The sequence below is a fragment of the Manacus candei genome, unplaced genomic scaffold, assembly GCF_025592945.1.
Source record: "Manacus candei isolate 608988 ecotype Guabito, Panama unplaced genomic scaffold, ASM2559294v1 h1tg000048l, whole genome shotgun sequence".
NCBI classification, from domain to species: Eukaryota; Metazoa; Chordata; class Aves; order Passeriformes; family Pipridae; genus Manacus; species Manacus candei.
The window spans coordinates 1,398,478-1,416,510 of NW_026138096.1; the positions used below are offsets into that span (position 1 = coordinate 1,398,478).

Here is an 18,033-nt window from a genome sequence, read left to right on the forward strand (position 1 = left end):
TGCAACGTCTGCAGAAGAGGCTGCAGACATAGCAGTCCTGCCCTAACTTCTCAGAAGGGGCTGCAGCTGAACCGGCTGGATCCAACAGCTCGGTGACAGCAGCGGTGCTTCAGCCACCCATCCTCCTTCCAGACAACATACCCTTAAAACAGGAAAAAAAGGCTCTTGCAGTTGTTTTCCCCTTTTTACAGCCTCAATAGCTCCTTCTTGCTAAGCACAAATGTGTTTTTACTAATCCCATTGCTGGAGCAAACATGACACTTCTTCATTTCAGGAAGGTTTCAAACCTTGGAAAGAGCAAAGAAAAGCTAAAAACCCCAATACATTCAGATTTCTTACTGACATACACATTCACAAGAATAAATTTTAAAAATGCTCTCTTCCTACTGTAGGATCAAAATTGGGATGCTTGAATGTTTGGGCTTAGCATTGGTAATACTGTTAATACTTTTCCCCGACTTTCCATTTTCCTCCAGTTAAACAAAGTAAATAGAAAACCTTGCATTTGTCACACTCCCCAGCATGAGTCTAGGATTGTTTCCCTTGTCTGACTCTTATATCAGTTCCTATTCAGAAAGCAGCTGGTCTCTGAATAGATTCAGAACTGGTTATCTCCATATACAATATATCATAGTCGATTCAGGCTTCTATTATTTTTTTTCCCTCAGGAAACAGTTATTTCACCATTTGTCAGTCTTTCTCCAATCCCTGCCCCATAACTTTTGAAACGGTTGGCCAATTTTAATGAAATCTGGCGGAAAAGCACAAATCTTAAAAGACATTAAATTCCTATCATCTTTGTGCAAATCAATAGGTGAGGAGGAAAGATTTTGAGCAATCATTATTATTTCTGCTGTTTCACTGAAGATTTTTTCTCTGCATTTTCCACATTCTTCAGAACAAGTCCCAAGGGCTTCCACTGCAATAGTTTGGAGGTGCTCCTCTGGGTAGGTAGTAAATCTCCAGACTTCCAGGCATACCACCTAAATTTACAGTGGGACCAGCCTCAGGTGGGCAACACTCTCCTCCTACTCTCTGCCCCCTTGATGGAGAGACAGACAAGGATGCCAGGCATGCTGCTGGGATATCCACTGGGATCTGCAGCAGGCTGAGAATGGGGAACATCCTTAACTACACCTGACCCACTGCCCTGACTCACAGCTGGACCCAGTGGGATGGTCCTTCACCTACAACTCCTTCACACCAGCCCTTTCTACGCGTGCCCTCGCCTTACCAATGACTTTGGACAGAGTTCTCTTAATTGCCCAGAGGTACCAGGAACCAAGCACAGAAAGTAGGTCACCAGAAGAAAAATGACGCATCTCATTCCCATCCCTCCACCCCACATCTCCTAAAAGAATGCTGCTGAAAAGTGACTCACCATCCCTTCTCCTCATCATTCCTTTTCCTCTGAACCTGTGACACCCCCAACACAAAAGAACAAGTCAAAAGCCCAATTCTTTTTTTTATTTTTGTTATTTTCCTAAACAAACCCTCAAAAATTCTCCACAGAAAAGACTATTTTTGCACTAAATACAATAATTCCCATTTTTACTTGAGGATTACAACCAAGGTTGCAGAAATGATGGCATGAGCAATTTTGAGCACCCTATTATTTAGCAGCAAAGTCCTGCTTTGATCCATCCCCCTGCTGACTTCAATGGAACTACACTAGGTATAAATTAAAGCAAAATGCAGTCCATCAGCTCTGCTTTAAGCTTCATGCATCCCATTTAAGCAATGCCTCCACCTTGATTTCACCTTGCTGTAGTCAGCAAAGAATGCTGATATAAAAGGTGTTGTGCTTTTGTGTATCCACTCGCTCTGCTTTCATGTTCAAGCTGTACCATTTTACCTTACCATTAAAATTACATTTGGGCAAAAGTGAAAGAGTGTAGAAAGAGTGTATGATCTCTTGTGCTCTCTCTGGAGAACAAGCCTCCATTAAGTTTTTCTCTATCTGCCTGTACCCAAATAGCAAAACCGTGTATTTTCCAGTCAAAAACAAACAGCAAAGTAAAAACTCTATTAAGGGGAGCACAGTCAGTCGCTCTAACATTTTTCATCTGCATGGAGAAATAAACTTGTATTTCTCCAGCACAGAGGAACCCACATTTCAAAAAAAGAAAAAAAAGAAGAAAAAAAAGAAAAGCTGAGATTATCAATCACGTTCGCAGGAATTAGATTCCCAATACTGTAGATGCCAATAACAATCCCGACCATATTGCATCAATTAGCCATTGATTGCTTGTGAAGAGGTAAGAAAGCTGTAGTGCATCTCTCCCTTCTCATTACCATGAGAGGGAACAGCACAAAGGACTGGATCGCACCAGTCGCAGCCATGGCCACACAGATGGGCTTTCCTCTCTCTGACAGGTCAAGGCTCCTTCTGCTCTTGAAGATTCCTTTTTGGTTACACCAAAAATAAACCAACAACAACAAAAAGCCCTAAACAAACAAACAAAATCAAATCAAGTAACTCTGTGTATTAAATTTATTTGTGACAGTAATCTCTTTTTGCTCTCAATGTCATTCACTAAATAGGCCCTACTCATCTTCTTGCAGAACTTGGGCATCAAGGAACTCAATTTCTTGGCCTTGACAGAGACATAAAATAAAAAAAGGGAGAAGAGGCCTAGCTGTACCTTCAAAATAATGTACTTTAAAAGCACTATGTGCAAACTTGGTGTCACACTGAAGTTCTGAAATTGGAAAAAAATAATCCTAAACCTTCAGATAAAGTTACACTCCCATGTGTAACTTCAAATGCTTTTACATGTTGAACTTACATATTAAGCTAAACAAAGTTGAGTTCCTTTGTCTGCACATCTATGAAAAAATATTAGAAAATGTGAGTTGATGAAATGTGACATAGAAACTTTAACTTCCCAGCAAATACAACCAGTAGCATTAGCTGCTGAACATGAAAACCTTAATATTTTTAAAGAGCACCTCAGTCTATCTATTTGACCAGCCACTTTGAGGAGCCACCATGTGCTGTGTCTATTGAACTTAAGCATCACTGACAACAATCACCCTGCTCAGCTTCAGTGGGAGCAAAAGGATCTCACTTTTGCTCATTTTCTTTAGAAGTGACCGAAAAGTTCTAGAGGTGTCAGTGCAAGGTCATGACAGCCTGCTTTAAACAATAGCTTTCCTTTCATCACTTTAATACATGATGTCCAGTCACTGTTTTCATTTCTGAACTTGTCAAAGGCTTGCCTGTAGAAAACACAACAGGCAGCCTCTCATTGAATCTAAATATATTTGCCGTTCCACAGATAATTCACTTAGGCCACCAAGCTTCACCATTTACACAGGGCCTAGTTGCCACTGCCAAATTAAAAAAAATATGTACACGTATATGTGCTTGAACAAATAAATACATGATTAACACCTGGAAAGAAACATGGTTGTGAAGCCAGAAAGAGCAATTCAGGCATGCTTTATTAAACAACAGCTTATCAAAACATTCTTATTTACATACAAGAAAAAAGGATGACAAAATCATATCCTCCATTCATGGAAGTCCAAGAACATTTCATCTACTGTGACTATTTCCATGTAAGGATACGGACATCACTCTGATCACATCACTGTTGAAGGTATAGTCCATGTCCTGGCTACATTTCAGTCTTGCAATTACAGCATTTCATGCTGCAGCTCAGCTGAAGCCACATATGCTGTTATCGATGAAGCATAAAACCTCAGCAATGCTGGCACCATTTCTCTGCTGTTCCAAAACAGAGTGGACTGGACTGTGATTACTAGTGCTGCTCCTAGGCATAATAATTTTGCCTTTTTTGGAAAAAATCCCATAACAGCAAGCATCAGAAAATCCGAGGCTTTCTCTAATTAGAGACGATCATAAAAGTATCCTATTTATGCACAGGGAGAAACAAATGTGAAATATGCATCAGGTGATGCACATTTATACAACAAATCAATTCATCATCCCCAGTTCTGGGGCTTATTGTGCCATAATAAACAGCATACCAATGAGCTACACACTAAAAGAAAATAAACCTCAGAGAATGGAGCAACGGCAGCAACACAGATGGTGCAATGCACAGACATGTTACCACATACGTAAAGAAAAAAGTGAGTAATTCTTCTGGGACAGATCTCTTGCTGGTGTTGGGTACTGTTAAGAGTTTTTACTATCCAAGAATCTGCTCAGGCATTTCAGTCACTCCTGGTAAAAAGTCTTTATTTTTTTCTAGAAAACTCAAATTGTTCCTAAATATCTTCCCTTTCTGTGTATCCTCCTCTGTAAAAGACTACAGTGGTTTAAGAGGAACATCCCCCTTGTAAGCTCAACATTGGCAGCAATACTTTACCTTCTGAGAGCACAGAATTTTGCCACAGAGTTCATCACAGAGGAAGGCCATCTCCTATCAAAATTAAACTTGTTCAGATTGGTACTTGACATCTATGCAAAGTTTTTTACTTTCTTAATCTAGCCACTTGGATTTCAGATACTTCATACATTTAGTTTCATTATCAGCATACATGGCATGAGCAAAGTTTTTGAGGAAAAAATTGCACAAAGTGTTTCACTGGGGAAAAAAAAAAAACAAAACAAACAAAAAAAAACAATTCCAAAACCTAACCAACCAAATAAAAACCCAAACACACAAACAAACAAACCAAACCAAACTAAAAAAGAAAAAAAAAAAAAAAGACAAAAAGAAAATCCAAACAGAAAAAGCCAATTTAGAAAACATTAGCTAACCTGCCAAGTTCAGCGACCAAGTTACCACTTTTATCAACTATGGTATGAACTGGCTTTAAGAGAGTTTAATTCTATTAACACTCATAGAATCAGTTGGGCATGTTGGCCACTGTGAATTTGATGCCTGCGGTGGGCATCCACAGAGTAAGATTTCTGCAACACGGTCTAAATAAAAAAGAATGAGTTGACTTACGCTACTACCAGTAACACCATTTTCAAATTCAACATTATATTTTATTACATATATTTATTATATTTAGGAACAGATTTTCTGCTTCAGAATCATGCCATTTATGTCCCCAATTACTCAACTATAACCTGGGACAAAAAGATGTTAATCTGCAATCACAAGCTGTGTGGCTCTGCTGTCCTGACAGCAATGGCTAAAATGAGTCTGCCCAGCCTTACAGTCCTGTGTTGGATTCAGGGAGACCAAAAGCAAGCCTAGAGCTAGGAAGAGAACAAAATACCCTCCCAGCCCCTGGGAGCACACAGTACAGGTACATTCTGGATCACAGGCACTTTCCCTGTGTACTTGTCCAGTTTCCTCTTGCAGCCATGAAAAATTTTTGTTCCCACAATATCAGACGAATCTCCCTTTTTCTGTCTCATATTTTAGTATTTCTTCAGCAATTTAAATGTTGGCTGAAATTTAGGAACTGCTGATGGAACTCAGAAAGACCTGTTATCTACCTTATTAAGTAAGATGATATTAAGAAACTTGCTGAGACTTCTCACATTAAACATATGTCAAAATATTTAACAACAAAACTATTCCTAAAAGAGAATGCAAAAGCAACTGTAGTCATCACCAGTTTGTAAATATGCATAGCAGGGGCTACAGGTTGCAGTATATGAAAAAATGAATAAATAACAGTAATGTGATTTTTTAAAAACAAAAACATTTCACTAAAAGTTCCAAAGTAAAATACACTGTAGTCAGAACTCAGCGTATAAAATGAAGATTCTCATACTATGATTAGGAATCACAGATCTTAACACCAGAAATACTCCAAATTACTTTTAAAAAAGTATAATTCAATGTCCAGAAAATCTGCAGTGTGAGACATAAGCCAAACAGAAACTATAAATAATTCAACTGTTTATATAACTGAAAATTGACGAACAAGGTGAATATGAAAAAAGCAAAAGGAGAAGTACTCTTGGGTCTGTCTGGAAAAAAAATTGTTTCAAGTATAAGGGAATTTATGAAGCATGTGAAAATTTATGAAAATTAACTGAGGCTATGAAAGTAAGCAAGGAGAGTACTCAACTCAGAATGACAAATTACTGAAAAAAATCTCAAGTCCTTTATATTCACTCCTAACCATTTCTGTTAATTATCTACCAAGTCTTTTTCAATCTGTTATCCCACAAATAAAAATATTTTTTACAAGCATTGGATATCAGGTATCACTAAGTGACTACATCAAATAACAGTAATAACAACAGTAAGCCATACATTCATAATTCTTAGTATAACTATACTATAGTGCAACCAATAAATAATGTATTTTTTTATTTACAAGACTTCATGTAATCATATCTCAGCATCCTTAAAATAAATCAACAACAAAGGGTTGATTTCTGTTTAATTTGAACTCCTGTTTTATTTTCAGGAACCTTCTAGTTTCCTTTGCAACAGCTTCCTGTAGGACAAGGTACAGCTAGACATAAAAAAAAAAAACAAAACCAAAAAAAAACCACAAACAAACAAACAAAAAAATTTTCATTCAGCACTTAGGATGAAGATATTTTCTCTGATAAATAAGATATCCCATAAGCCTGCAACACTCCATAAGTTGCATGAACACAGGATGGGACCTAATTGAGAGCACAGAACTATTTTTTACATTCAGCTGTTGAATCAATTTCACTATGGACTACTCATTGCAATAGTTTCAGACCACTGGGCATAACTGATCCCTGATAGCCTTTAAATTCCCAAATCTCATTAATGGATTCCTGCTCTCTCATATGTATCCTTCAGAGTGCATTCACTGACGTAGTCAAAGGCCACAGCTATTCCAGGTTGTCTGTGATACCTTGTGTGTTAATGGTACATCCTTCTGCAAGTCAGGGATCTGCTTGTGCTGTTAAAATAAAGAATAATATTTTTTTTTCCACATCTTCTGCACCACCTTTGATTGGGGGAGAGAGACTAAAATGCCTTTGCCTAACACAAAACGCTGAAAACGTGAATTTCTCAGTAAAGCCTGAAATTAACAGATGCATTTACTAAAATTACACTCTTCACTTCTGCCCTTTCTTGTTTACTGCTACACGATTTTTAGTCAGCAGTGAAGAAACGTTTTTTATTGAGAAGAATGAAGCTGAGTCAGTAGATAGCACACTAGGATATACCAGTAGGGGTTGCACCACGCTGCAGATTCCCCACCCTTCTTAAGCTTTCATGCTTTACTCCTTCTAGATGTCCATGTAGAAAATATGAAACTACACAAATAGAGGCCAGATTGTTTTAAAACACTGATTTTAAATTTTTAAATCCAGAGATTAAAATCTCGCAATACTTTTAAAATACCTCTCAGATTTGTTTCCTTCTGTGGAGCTCTAAACAGTCTAGGAGTACTTAGTTTACAGGAGGAAAACTAGCAGCAAGATTTACACTTCTAACATGCATTTAAGTCTGCAATGACAATCCTGGCACGCTTGCCTTTACACTCAAATTGATTTTTAATAATTACTGAAAAGGGTAATTCTTAACATTTGTACCTGGACAAGATATTCATGCCACAAAATTTGTACAACCAAAATACCATTACTGCCAAGTCCACTTTTTCTATTTTTAAGTACATTTTTGAACTTCCTTTCATCCTTACCCATCCTGGTTAGGACAGGAGTTCAGGCAAGAAGAATCTAAGAGGCAAGAAGAATCTAAGAGACAAGAAGAATCTAAGAGACAAGAAGAATCTAAGAGGCAAGAGAAGTTTTAAGATCTAGTCAAGAAGAGCCTGGAGAGGCAAACCAGCAGTAGGACAGACACTGTCCCACAGCTACTGTTCCAGATATAATGAAATTTCTCTATTTCCAGATTTTGTTTCCTGCCTCTGGGGTCCTGTTTTAGTCATAAAGGGAATTACCAGACCACAATCTGCATTGAATTCAACTTCAAAGATGATGAAAACAGCAGATACTCAAGAGTGACGACCTCAGGGCAGCACACAGAATCATGGAATCATCAAGGTTGGAAGAGACCTTTCAGATCAAGTCCAACCATCAACCAGCACTATCACAGTAACCACTAAAGCCACATCATCAAGTGCCAGATCCAGACACCCCTTAAACACCTCCAGGAATGGTGGTGACTTCACCACCTCCCTGGGCAACCCATTCGAATGCCGAACAGTGAAAAAAATTTTTCTAATATCCAATCTAAATCTCCCATCTCAGCACATTGGACAGTTATGACCATAACACTGACACACACAAGAAGCAAAATAAAACAAACAAAAACCTCAGAAACAAAACAAAACAAACAACAAACACGAAAAAAGTAGCCAGCAAGCGGGAGACAGCCTTAAAACATGTGTATCACAAAAAAACACGAGAATGCACTGACACGTAAAGGCGGCATGTTCAAACTCAAGTATTCCCAATATCACAGAATCCCCCCGCCCGCCTCGCCCGGGGTGGAGCAGGGAGCGCTAGGCCGCACACCCCGCAGGAAGCCCCGGCCGTGCCCAGCGCCCCTCGGCCCGCACCACCCGCGGCTCCCGCGCCCCGCCCCGGCCCCGCCCCCGCCCGCGGGAGGAAGCGCGCGGCACCGCCCGCACCGCGATGGCGGCGGGCGCAGGAAGGGGCGGGCCGCGGGGCGGGGCGGCGGGGGCGCCGCCGGGAGCGCAGCAGCGGCGCCGGGCGGCCGGGGCGGGCGCCGCGCCCCCGCCGTGCCCGCAGCGCCCAGCGGCGGCCGCGCCGCGCCGGGGGCGGGGGACGAGGCGGGCAGAGGCCGAGCGCCGCCGCGGCCGCTCCTCTCTCCCCCCCCCAACCCTCGCAGCCTCGGCCCGCCGGGTCGGGGCCCTTCAGGCGCGGGGCCCGCGCGCGGCCCCGCCCCCCTCCCGCCCCCGCGCGGGCCCCGCGGCGGCTGCGCGCGGTCCCCCCAGTGTCGCCCCGCGCCGATGGCGCCGCTCCCGGCGGCGGCGCCCCCGCCCCCCCCGCGCCGCGCGCCGCTTCCTCCCGCCGTCCCCTTCCGCTTCCGGGGCCAGCGCCGCCGCGGCTCGGTGAGCAGCCCCGTTCCGGGGCCCGCCCGGCACCGCCGGCAGCACCCGCCGCCCCGCCGCCCCCATGGCCACCAACCCGCAGCCCCCGCCGCCCCCGCCGCCGCCCCCTCAGCAGCCGCCGCCGCTGCCGGGGGCCGGGGCCGGAGCGGGGGGCGGTGCGGCCGAACCCGAGCTGGTCTCCATGATCGTGAACCACCTCAAGAGCCAGGGGCTCTTCGACCAGTTCCGCCGCGACTGCCTGGCCGACGTGGACACCAAGGTTCGGGCGGGCGGCACCAGCGTCTCGGGGGGGTCCCGGCGCCCCGGGCTCGGGCAGGTCAGGGCCGGGCCCGGCCGGGGCAGAGCCGGAGCGGCCGCGCTGGGCGGGAGCGCGGCGTGTCCGGCGGGGCGCGCAGGGCGCACATACGACCGGCTCGGCGTGGTGTCGGCGATGGATACGGCGTTTAACGCGCTGCCATCGCCGCCAGGGAGCGGGAGCGGCAGCGGCGGTGCCTTCAGGGGACCGGGGGGGTCCGACGTGCCAGCCCGACCCCCGGGGGAATAACCAGCCGCTTATCCAACCCCTCCAGTCCAACCTCTCTGCTGTTGCTTTCTAGCCTGCCTACCAGAATCTGAGACAGCGCGTTGACAACTTTGTTTCCAATCATTTGGCGACTCATACCTGGAGTCCTCATCTCAACAAGAACCAGCTGAGAAATAACATTAGGCAGCAGGTTCTCAAGTAAGTGACGGCCATGGGATTACTGTAAACGTGCTCCTCTACCGTGCTAGGTGATGGAGACTCTGGGTCAATGTAAAGCATCTGCTATCTTCAAAGAAACTTCTGAAGAAGCTCTTTCATTATTTTGTTTTTTGTAACCTTTAAAATGCGTTATTACTTCAGATAGCAACTTGCCATCAGAATTAGTTAGAATTAGACTGCAGATATTTTTTTATCTGATCCAATATGCTGCAGAGGTGGAAACCTTGATTTTAACTTGGGATGTAACCCCCTAGCTAAAATCTACCTTTACTTTTTCTCCTAAAGGAGGTATTAAAATTGCACCTATCATGTTTAGAGCTAAGGAAGATGAAAGGTATTTGACAAACTAAGCTCTGCAGAGTACAAGGCGAAAGTCACATAGCAAAACCTGGATGTAAATCTAGCTGGACAGAGAAGAGGCTTTTAAGAATTGCTGTTATGTTAAAATGATGTCAAACACTTGATATTACATTATTTCATGAAGTTTTCTCCAGTTTTTCTTCTCAAATCTTAAGAGTGATAAGAAAAGTTAGGACATTTCTTCAGAGTACAGTGAGCTTGGTCATTGAATTGGATCAAACCAGGGATGTAGGAACAAAGTTATGCTGTGGTGGTACCATTGATAACTTGTACTGAGGAGCTGTTTGGTTTGTAGGGAGAAGAGTGGATGTTGTTTGTTGTTAAAGAAGCAGTGAGGACAAGAGGCAGTATATGTCCCACAGAAGATTACAGGGGTCTAAAGACATTGATACAGATATAAAGCTTTCTATTGCCATTTATTTTATTTTACTGAAGATTAAAGGTGTTCTATTAAGCTGCAGAACTTGCTGCACTCTACTGGGCAGTAAGTAACTTAGAGTGGCAATGAGTGGTCTAGTAGCTGTTTGTCCCTCATGCCTTCTATGTCATCTCTTTTATGCTTTGGGAATTGATCATATCAGCTTTCTTCTTAATTTTTTCCACAAGTGGCTTTTGCAATTAAATAACAATTGTAGGTATAACCAGTAATAATGCAACAGCAGGCTGTTTATTGTGTTAATTCCATGTGCTTGGATTGGTTTGTTTCTCTAGCACTTTTTTTATTATGGATAGGGCACAGGCTAAATCCATAGCTGCAGTGATGCTCAGAAAACATTAATGCTTCCATGGAGTTTCTTACGGGTGTTTACGTCACATCTAAATGGTCATACTTCATTAATAGGTTATTGAAATGTAATTTTTCTTACTAATTCCTGTAACTTTGTTCCAGGTCTGGAATGTTGGAATCTGGAATTGACAGAATTATTTCTCAGGTTGTGGACCCAAAGATCAACCACACATTTAGACCTCAGGTGGAAAAAGCTGTCCATGAATTTTTAGCCACATTGAATCACAAAGAGGAGGCAGGGCCCAGTACAGCTCCGAGTGAGGAAAAAGCAGATGCTTCTGTTACAGTACAAGGTATTCTACCATTTCTCTGAGCAGTCTGTTAACAAAAGTGGGGTTTAAGAGAGCAGAAACATTGTTTGCTTCTGGCATAACATTGTTAGCATCAGAATTAGCAAGCTGAGCACCAGGCAGTACCATAACACTTATCTGTTACTGTATGTATAAAGGTAGAAGGCAGAAGAGATGTCACCCTATTATGACCATGTCACTGTCACTTCTGATTATGAGGAATCAGTTTACTGTAGGGAGAAAAGTTGGTCTCAGGGTTTGGCCCTCAAACACAGATAAGAGAAGAACAATTCGATTTTTCTATCCATTGGTAGATCGGAAAAAAATTACCTAAGAGACAGTTCCCTATCTTTGTGCAGTTGCTGTGTGCCTTAAAGTTTGAATGGCTAAGGTCCTCTCAGGAGCTTAAGTTGTGCTATAGGTCACCAATCTTTGGTTTGTTTATCAACACAACACTTTTTCTTTAGAGTTTTTATTTATGTTGCCTGTTGTCAACTTCTAAACACTCTTACAGGTAACTGTCCATTCTTTCACATCCTAAGATATTCCACAGCAGTACATCTATTTGTAACCAGACCCTTTATTTAAATCCAAAGCTTTTTCCTGTGAGGCTCACTTCCTTTAAAGTGGGTTAACAAGCCAGCTGCAACTCTTAGTTCTAGTCCACTTAACCCTTTCTCATTCATCTTCAGAGTTGGTTCTAAGGGGGTGGAAAAGTGGTAAAAGGTATATCTGATCATCCCGTTGTTATATAATCAATATGCTGAGTCCATTTTCCATGATTTTATGGAGATACTAGAGACGCAGACTATCTACTGCAATGTGTGTGTGTGTACCTAGAGAGAGAGAGAGAATGCATATATAATTCTTTATATGCATATGTATATATATATATATAAAATATATCCAGATTCATCATCCCAGTTGGGATGTTGGTAAAGATGAACAAGGATGGTGTTCATCCTTCCCGTTGGCAATCCCCGCATTCCCTAGTGGACCTCAGGAACAGAGGTGTGTCACAGAGCAGAATGAATCCCTGGTAATAACATGATAATTGCTGCAGGAATGCAGCTTCATGGAGTTTTTATCTGGTTGGTCTTTTTTTTTAACCAAAATCTGTCAATGCAAAATTAGTCAAATAGTTAATTATGCATATTTTATAGACAGTAATTGTTCTGTTTCTTTGCACTTGTTTAACATCCTATCTGAACAGAACTACATAAACTAGGGTAAAGTAAAACTGTTCTTTCTTACTTTGAAGGTGTCTCTGCTACAACTCCTAGCGCTAACGTAGCTAGTGATGCAATGTCCATTTTGGAAACAATTACGTCTCTTAACCAAGAAGCAAGTGCTGCCAGGGCTTCAACAGAGACCTCAAATTCCAAGAACAGTGACAAAGTTGCAAAAAAACTCTCATCTCAGCAGAGTGTGGATGGTAGCACTGATAAAGACAAAAACATGGAGGACTTACCAGACAGAGAGAAAGCAATTTGTGACCTTTCGGGAGAAGGGGCTGAAACACTTGCAAAGTGTGAAGATGTAAATGAGCTTCCCTACCAAAGTGAAGAAATAAAAAATTCAGCAAAGGATACTAATGTTTGGACTTTTACAAATAAAGATACTCAGCAGGACGGTGAAGATCAAAAGAGTAAATTATTGGATAAATGTGACAAGAAACCAGACAGCAGTGAAAAAAGTGAAAGAAGAAAAGAAAAGAAAGAAAAGCTTGACAAGAAGTCTGACCATTCAAAGAAAAGCGATGATACCGCGAAGTCAAAAGAAGAAAAGCAAGCAAAAGAATCAGAACCAGGGAAACAGTTAGTTCCAGAAAAAAATAGCAATAAACATAAAACAACTGAAAGCACGAAAGAAACTAAAGAAGGTATGGTGTGGGCAATACTCTTCTTCAAAATATGAATATGAGGTGGGTTTTTTAAGTGTATTCAGAAGTTGAATCAGAAGTATATTTGGAATGTAAGTTTTCTGATAAATTTGTCTTGCTAGCACAGTTGGGCTTGTCCATATCTCTTAACTGAGGCACCCGAATTAGGAATCAGATGAGCTTTGATTCCTCAAGTGTGTGGTTGGTCATCTGCTTTAATCTGGCAAGTTGTCTGGACAATTCCAGTCTTCATTTTAAAGTTTATAGTTGTACCTCAGGGTGATTTTTGTTTTGAGTATACCAGAGTTAGGCTAATTACATTTCATTAAGGTGTTATAATTTTGTTTTCTTATTCCTAGTTATTAAGATAATTTTGTTCTCAGTGATAAAATTGCTGTTTTGGTAAAAAAAGTTTCACAAATATGGTGTGCTGCATTACAGCTCTTTGTTTCAATTTTTTCCTTTGCAAGAAAATTCATTCATAGATTCAGATATGGATGTACTCAGTGACATCACGGTCAGCTCTGTCCACACCAGTGACCTTTCTTCCTTTGAAGAAGAGAGTGAAGAGGAGCCTGTAATTTCTGACAGTACTGAAGAGGGGGAGATCACATCAGGTGGTAAAATAATTAGATTGTTAAGCAGCAACAAGGAGTATGTAATGCTGTTGTTGAGTGCATCATATCATAAATGTTAGGGCTTGCAGTATGTTTCATTGTAATTACCTGTGGGAAAGAATTTGACTGTGGAATGGATAGTATGTGTGCAATTGAAAAAGACAAGTATTGCATTTACTTTTTGAATATTTTTTAATAGTTTGGTGTATTCTAAATATTGTAAATCTTATTTATGCTACAGTATTTTATAGATGACAAAAGCACTTAAAGGTGAATATGTCAGTCTCTCTGGGTCTTTTTCCCCTCAATGCTGCCATGAACTTGGTGTAACATTAGAGTGCTTTGCAACTTTGAGGTAGTGGTTGTAGCTGGCATTGCAGATCAAGTTGGGTTTAGAGCTTTAGGATTGCGGGAATGTCCAAATTCTACTTGGCAACAGTAGAGGAAACAGGAATGGATCTAGCCTTAAAAATTCAGAAACACCAGATCATTTCACTGACTCGGTTACGTTTTTGTGTTCCCCCTGTCCAGTACAGACCTCAGACTCTTGATTTCTGCAGATGTGACTTCTGCAGTTAGTAAGACTTCCCACTTCATAATGCAGAGTGCCTTAGTACCTGAATGCATTCTCTCTAGTATGCTCACAGCTTACTTTTTCTGCTCTAAGAACATTATTTAGAGGCATTGAATTACTTGCATATTCTCTGCCTTTGCTCTTACCTTAAAATATAACAGATGTTGTTCAGTTATGACTGAACATTTGTGAAAAGAAAGCAAGTATGTTTTGGGAGTAGAAATAGTCTGTACAGTATGGAGCACAAGTGATTTTGCACTATTTCTAATAATCCTGATAAAATGGAAATAAATTTATTTGTTTATACTTGATTAATACTTACATGAGTGTAAACAACAGCGTGTTTTGTTTATGTATTTCAGTAAGCATATATAGTTTTTAAGTATTCAAGTACTGTACAGTTTTTTTGGTGTGGGGAGAAGCATAATTTAACACGTAGCAGAAATTACATTCTGACTTCTTACACGTAGGTAACCACAAAATATTGTATATAAAAGGGCAATGGCATTACAAGCCCAGTTGTTCTATCCCAGTTTATTTTGGGGTTTGTGTCTTGCAAATTTTTGGCTCAATGATGTACACAAACACATGAATGCACCTTTCATTTTTTTCATAATCTAGTGATATTTTGATGGTAAAAGAGTATTTTTTAACTGTTTACGTTTTTAGAGTAAATAATCGTTAATGCATTTTGAGTAGCTTTGCCTCCTCAAAAGTCGTGTTGAAAGCACTGCCCTAATTTATCAATATATCTCTATACTCACTAACCTTTCTTTAGATGAAGAGGAGAAAAAGAGTCAAAGTAGGATGAAGCCTCACGCTCACGAGCTGAGCGATGGGAAAGCCAAGCCCGTTCGCAACGCGTACGTTCACAAGCCTTTCCTGTACTCCAAATACTTCAGTGACTCTGACGACGAGCGAACTGTGGAGCAGCTCCGTCAGTCCATTGTAAGTGTTGTGGTTTGTTGCTGCTCTTTATAGAGCAGAAATTCCACTTCTGATGTGGTGGTGGTTTGTGAGGGGGAGTTGTGGAGTCCTCTGTTCTTTCTCACTTTGGTTTTTTTTTCCCTTGTGTTACAACTGCCCTTTCTTCAGGTGTCTATCAGTATGGCATGATGTGCTCTGCAGCACAGTGCTCTACTCTGCTGGTTATAGCTTGAAGGCTTCTGGTGGTGAAAGCAATGACACACTTTTCTGTGTCTTTCCCCTCCTCCGATATAAACAGTCTTTTGATGTTGACAGAGCATTTGCTAATTACATGCAGTGTCTTCACAGAATCACAGCATTGGGTGAATTCTTTCTCAACTGAGTGATTTGATGGGGAGAGTAAGAACTGCTGCACTTATGAAAAATCTGGTCTTCAGTAGATTTAATGTATATAATGACAATTCGGGTGGACACAATAGCCCATATCTACCTGTCCTCTGCCTTCAGTGGGATGTTGAGTAGGTCAGGCTTGTGTTGAGTACTGCAGGCAACGTCATTACACCAAGTCTTTAAAAATGTAGTTCTTGCTGTCCATGAAATCAGTTTGTAGCAAGTCTGCAACCACTGAGAATGGAAAGAGATTTAAGCATGTGCACTCTGTTCCCTGGAAAAGGGACCAACACACAGAAGAGGGAGCAGCAGTTCTTTTAGATTTTCTCCTTTGGCCAGGTAAAAACTTATATATGTAATATATTTATAGTTGTATATATACACTGTGTATATATTATACATTAGTACTTATATAATTAAAAATATGTTCTTTGAGAAGGTCTCATAGCTTCAGTCTGTGGTGTTAGGCAGCAGTGAAACTCTGGAACTCAGCTAATTTCACATCACAAGCTAGCATGCTCTGTTTCTATGGGGTTTAGATATATATTTATAATCAAAGAATGCTCTTCGACCTAATGATAATTATTGTTTTCCTTGGTTTTTATCTCTAGGCCAAAGAAAAAGAAGAGAGACTCCTAAGAAGACAAATCAACAGAGAGAGACTTGAAGAAAAACGCAAACAGAAGGCTGCAGAAAAAACAAAATCTCTAAAAACTGGAAATCAAAATGTTAAAGGTATGAGAAGTGAAGGTATGATTAGCCCCTATGACCTTGCTCTAACTTACACTCTAGAAAGAAAACTTTCAGCTTTTAATAATGGTCATAGGTCTGTAGTAATTTCCTTTGCTTAACAACCCAGTGTTTCAACACTGATGTAAAGGAAAAATGTATAAAGCAAATTATTATGAATTGTATGAAATTTCATCTCCACTTTTCCATGTATCATTACACTGCTTAGACTCAGTGGATACCCATAGACACAGGTATTCTCTGTGACACATTAGTACTGTCTGTACTGCTTTCAGTCATGTGTATAGCTGAAACAGTAATATAATGACATGCATATGTATTTCACCATTTGTGTATTATATTAGGAAAAAGTGGCTTGCACTTAGAAGAACCACCATCAAAAAGTCTGGAGTCAAAAGCTACTGGTACCAGCATTAAGGATGTGCTTAAAGAACAGAAAATTTTAGAAAAAAAAGTGGCCTTGAGCAGAAAAAGAAAAAGATATTCAAGGTATTTATGTATTTTCTCAAAAGGAATTAAAGTTTTGAATATTCATTTTTGCAGATTTCAAAGGTTCTTTTCAACTTTGTACTTAGCCTTATTGACTTTTAACAGTTTTCTATTAGAATATTCACATAATTTAGTTACGAATAAGCATGAAGTTCAGGCAGAAAGTCAAATTATAGCTGCTTAAGTATATTGCAACTCAGACTGCAGTAGCAGTCTTTACTGACTTTTCATACACAGAATGGTAATAAAGGCATGAGAATAGAGAGCTTTTACATGCTTGTGCATCTGATATGTAAGTCAACTTGGCTTCATCTTGAAACTGATGTTTTATGTAGATAAGTACCTGTACATAACTCTCTGTGTACAGGTATATATGGGGCAAGGAGAGCTGTTACCCATTTTACAGGGCCAACTGCAGTAGTAATATTGTCATACTCATAAAGCACTGATATCCAGAGAATATCTTTTAAGTTGATACACATAATTTTACAAGAGAGAAAAGCCTGAGCAAATTGGTTAGTCGGAAGTGGGGTGATCAAGCTCTGTTTCCATATTTTTAGTAGGCATTTCTCTCTCAGCTTTGAAATCAGAAAGTTTATAAAGTAATGTTAGGCTGATAGCAATTTTTCTTTATTAAATTGTCCAAATACCTGTTTCAGGCGTGCTGAAGATGGCTGCAGAAAGAAATATGAGCCCTCTGAAGAAGATTCTAAAGAAGTGCAAAAGACAAATGAGGTATGTGTTTCTCAAATATAAACTTTATGGTCTTCCTTTTTAATTCTAATAGACATTTTCATATGTCCACACTGAACTGCATATAATTGCATTCGTTCTTATTAATTAGTTTTTCCTTGACAGTTCTTTCAGTTGTATTAGTGGTCTGACATTGCTGTAGTAGTGCTTTCTGAATTCCAGTAGCCACTGAAATACATGGGCTGTGATTCAGTGCTAATGCATGTTGTAGTAGAACACAAGATGAGTTTTAAGCCCTAATCTGTAAAGGAGGTTGGGTTTTAAAAAAGAGCAAGGTCTTATGTGCAAAGACTTGAGGAGTTTGATCTGTTTAAACTTCTCACTGGAAAGTTAAAGGAAAACTGACTGTGGTCTGAATGCTAAAAGAGAATTTTTATGGCAGGAATTTTTATAAACAACATTATTTAGGAAAAAAAAGTAGCAGTTGGAAGTTCAAATGGAAGTCTAGATTTGTCTTTTGTAGGTTTTGGTGTGTTGTTTAGTTTTGACTTTTTTAGTT

The 18,033-nt window shown here is 40.5% G+C and overlaps 1 protein-coding gene across 3 annotated transcripts in view; it reads left to right on the forward strand.

The window, feature by feature from the left end:
- Positions 1-8,842: 8,842 nt before the first annotated feature.
- Positions 8,843-18,033, forward strand: part of BOD1L1 (biorientation of chromosomes in cell division 1 like 1) — a 36,446-nt gene continuing 27,255 nt past the window's right edge. Inside the window, exons 1-9 of one of the 3 annotated variants that reach the window (XM_051798405.1) lie at positions 8,843-9,232; positions 9,570-9,694; positions 10,965-11,155; positions 12,414-13,034; positions 13,505-13,654; positions 15,004-15,173; positions 16,154-16,277; positions 16,637-16,781; positions 17,441-17,516. In XM_051798405.1, the coding sequence (XP_051654365.1) occupies positions 9,038-9,232; positions 9,570-9,694; positions 10,965-11,155; positions 12,414-13,034; positions 13,505-13,654; positions 15,004-15,173; positions 16,154-16,277; positions 16,637-16,781; positions 17,441-17,516 (1,797 nt within the window). In that variant the 5' untranslated portion in view covers positions 8,843-9,037. The remainder of the gene's footprint in view (positions 9,233-9,569; positions 9,695-10,964; positions 11,156-12,413; positions 13,035-13,504; positions 13,655-15,003; positions 15,174-16,153; positions 16,278-16,636; positions 16,782-17,440; positions 17,517-18,033) is intronic. The other 2 variants (XM_051798403.1, XM_051798404.1) reach the window with 2 other exon arrangements.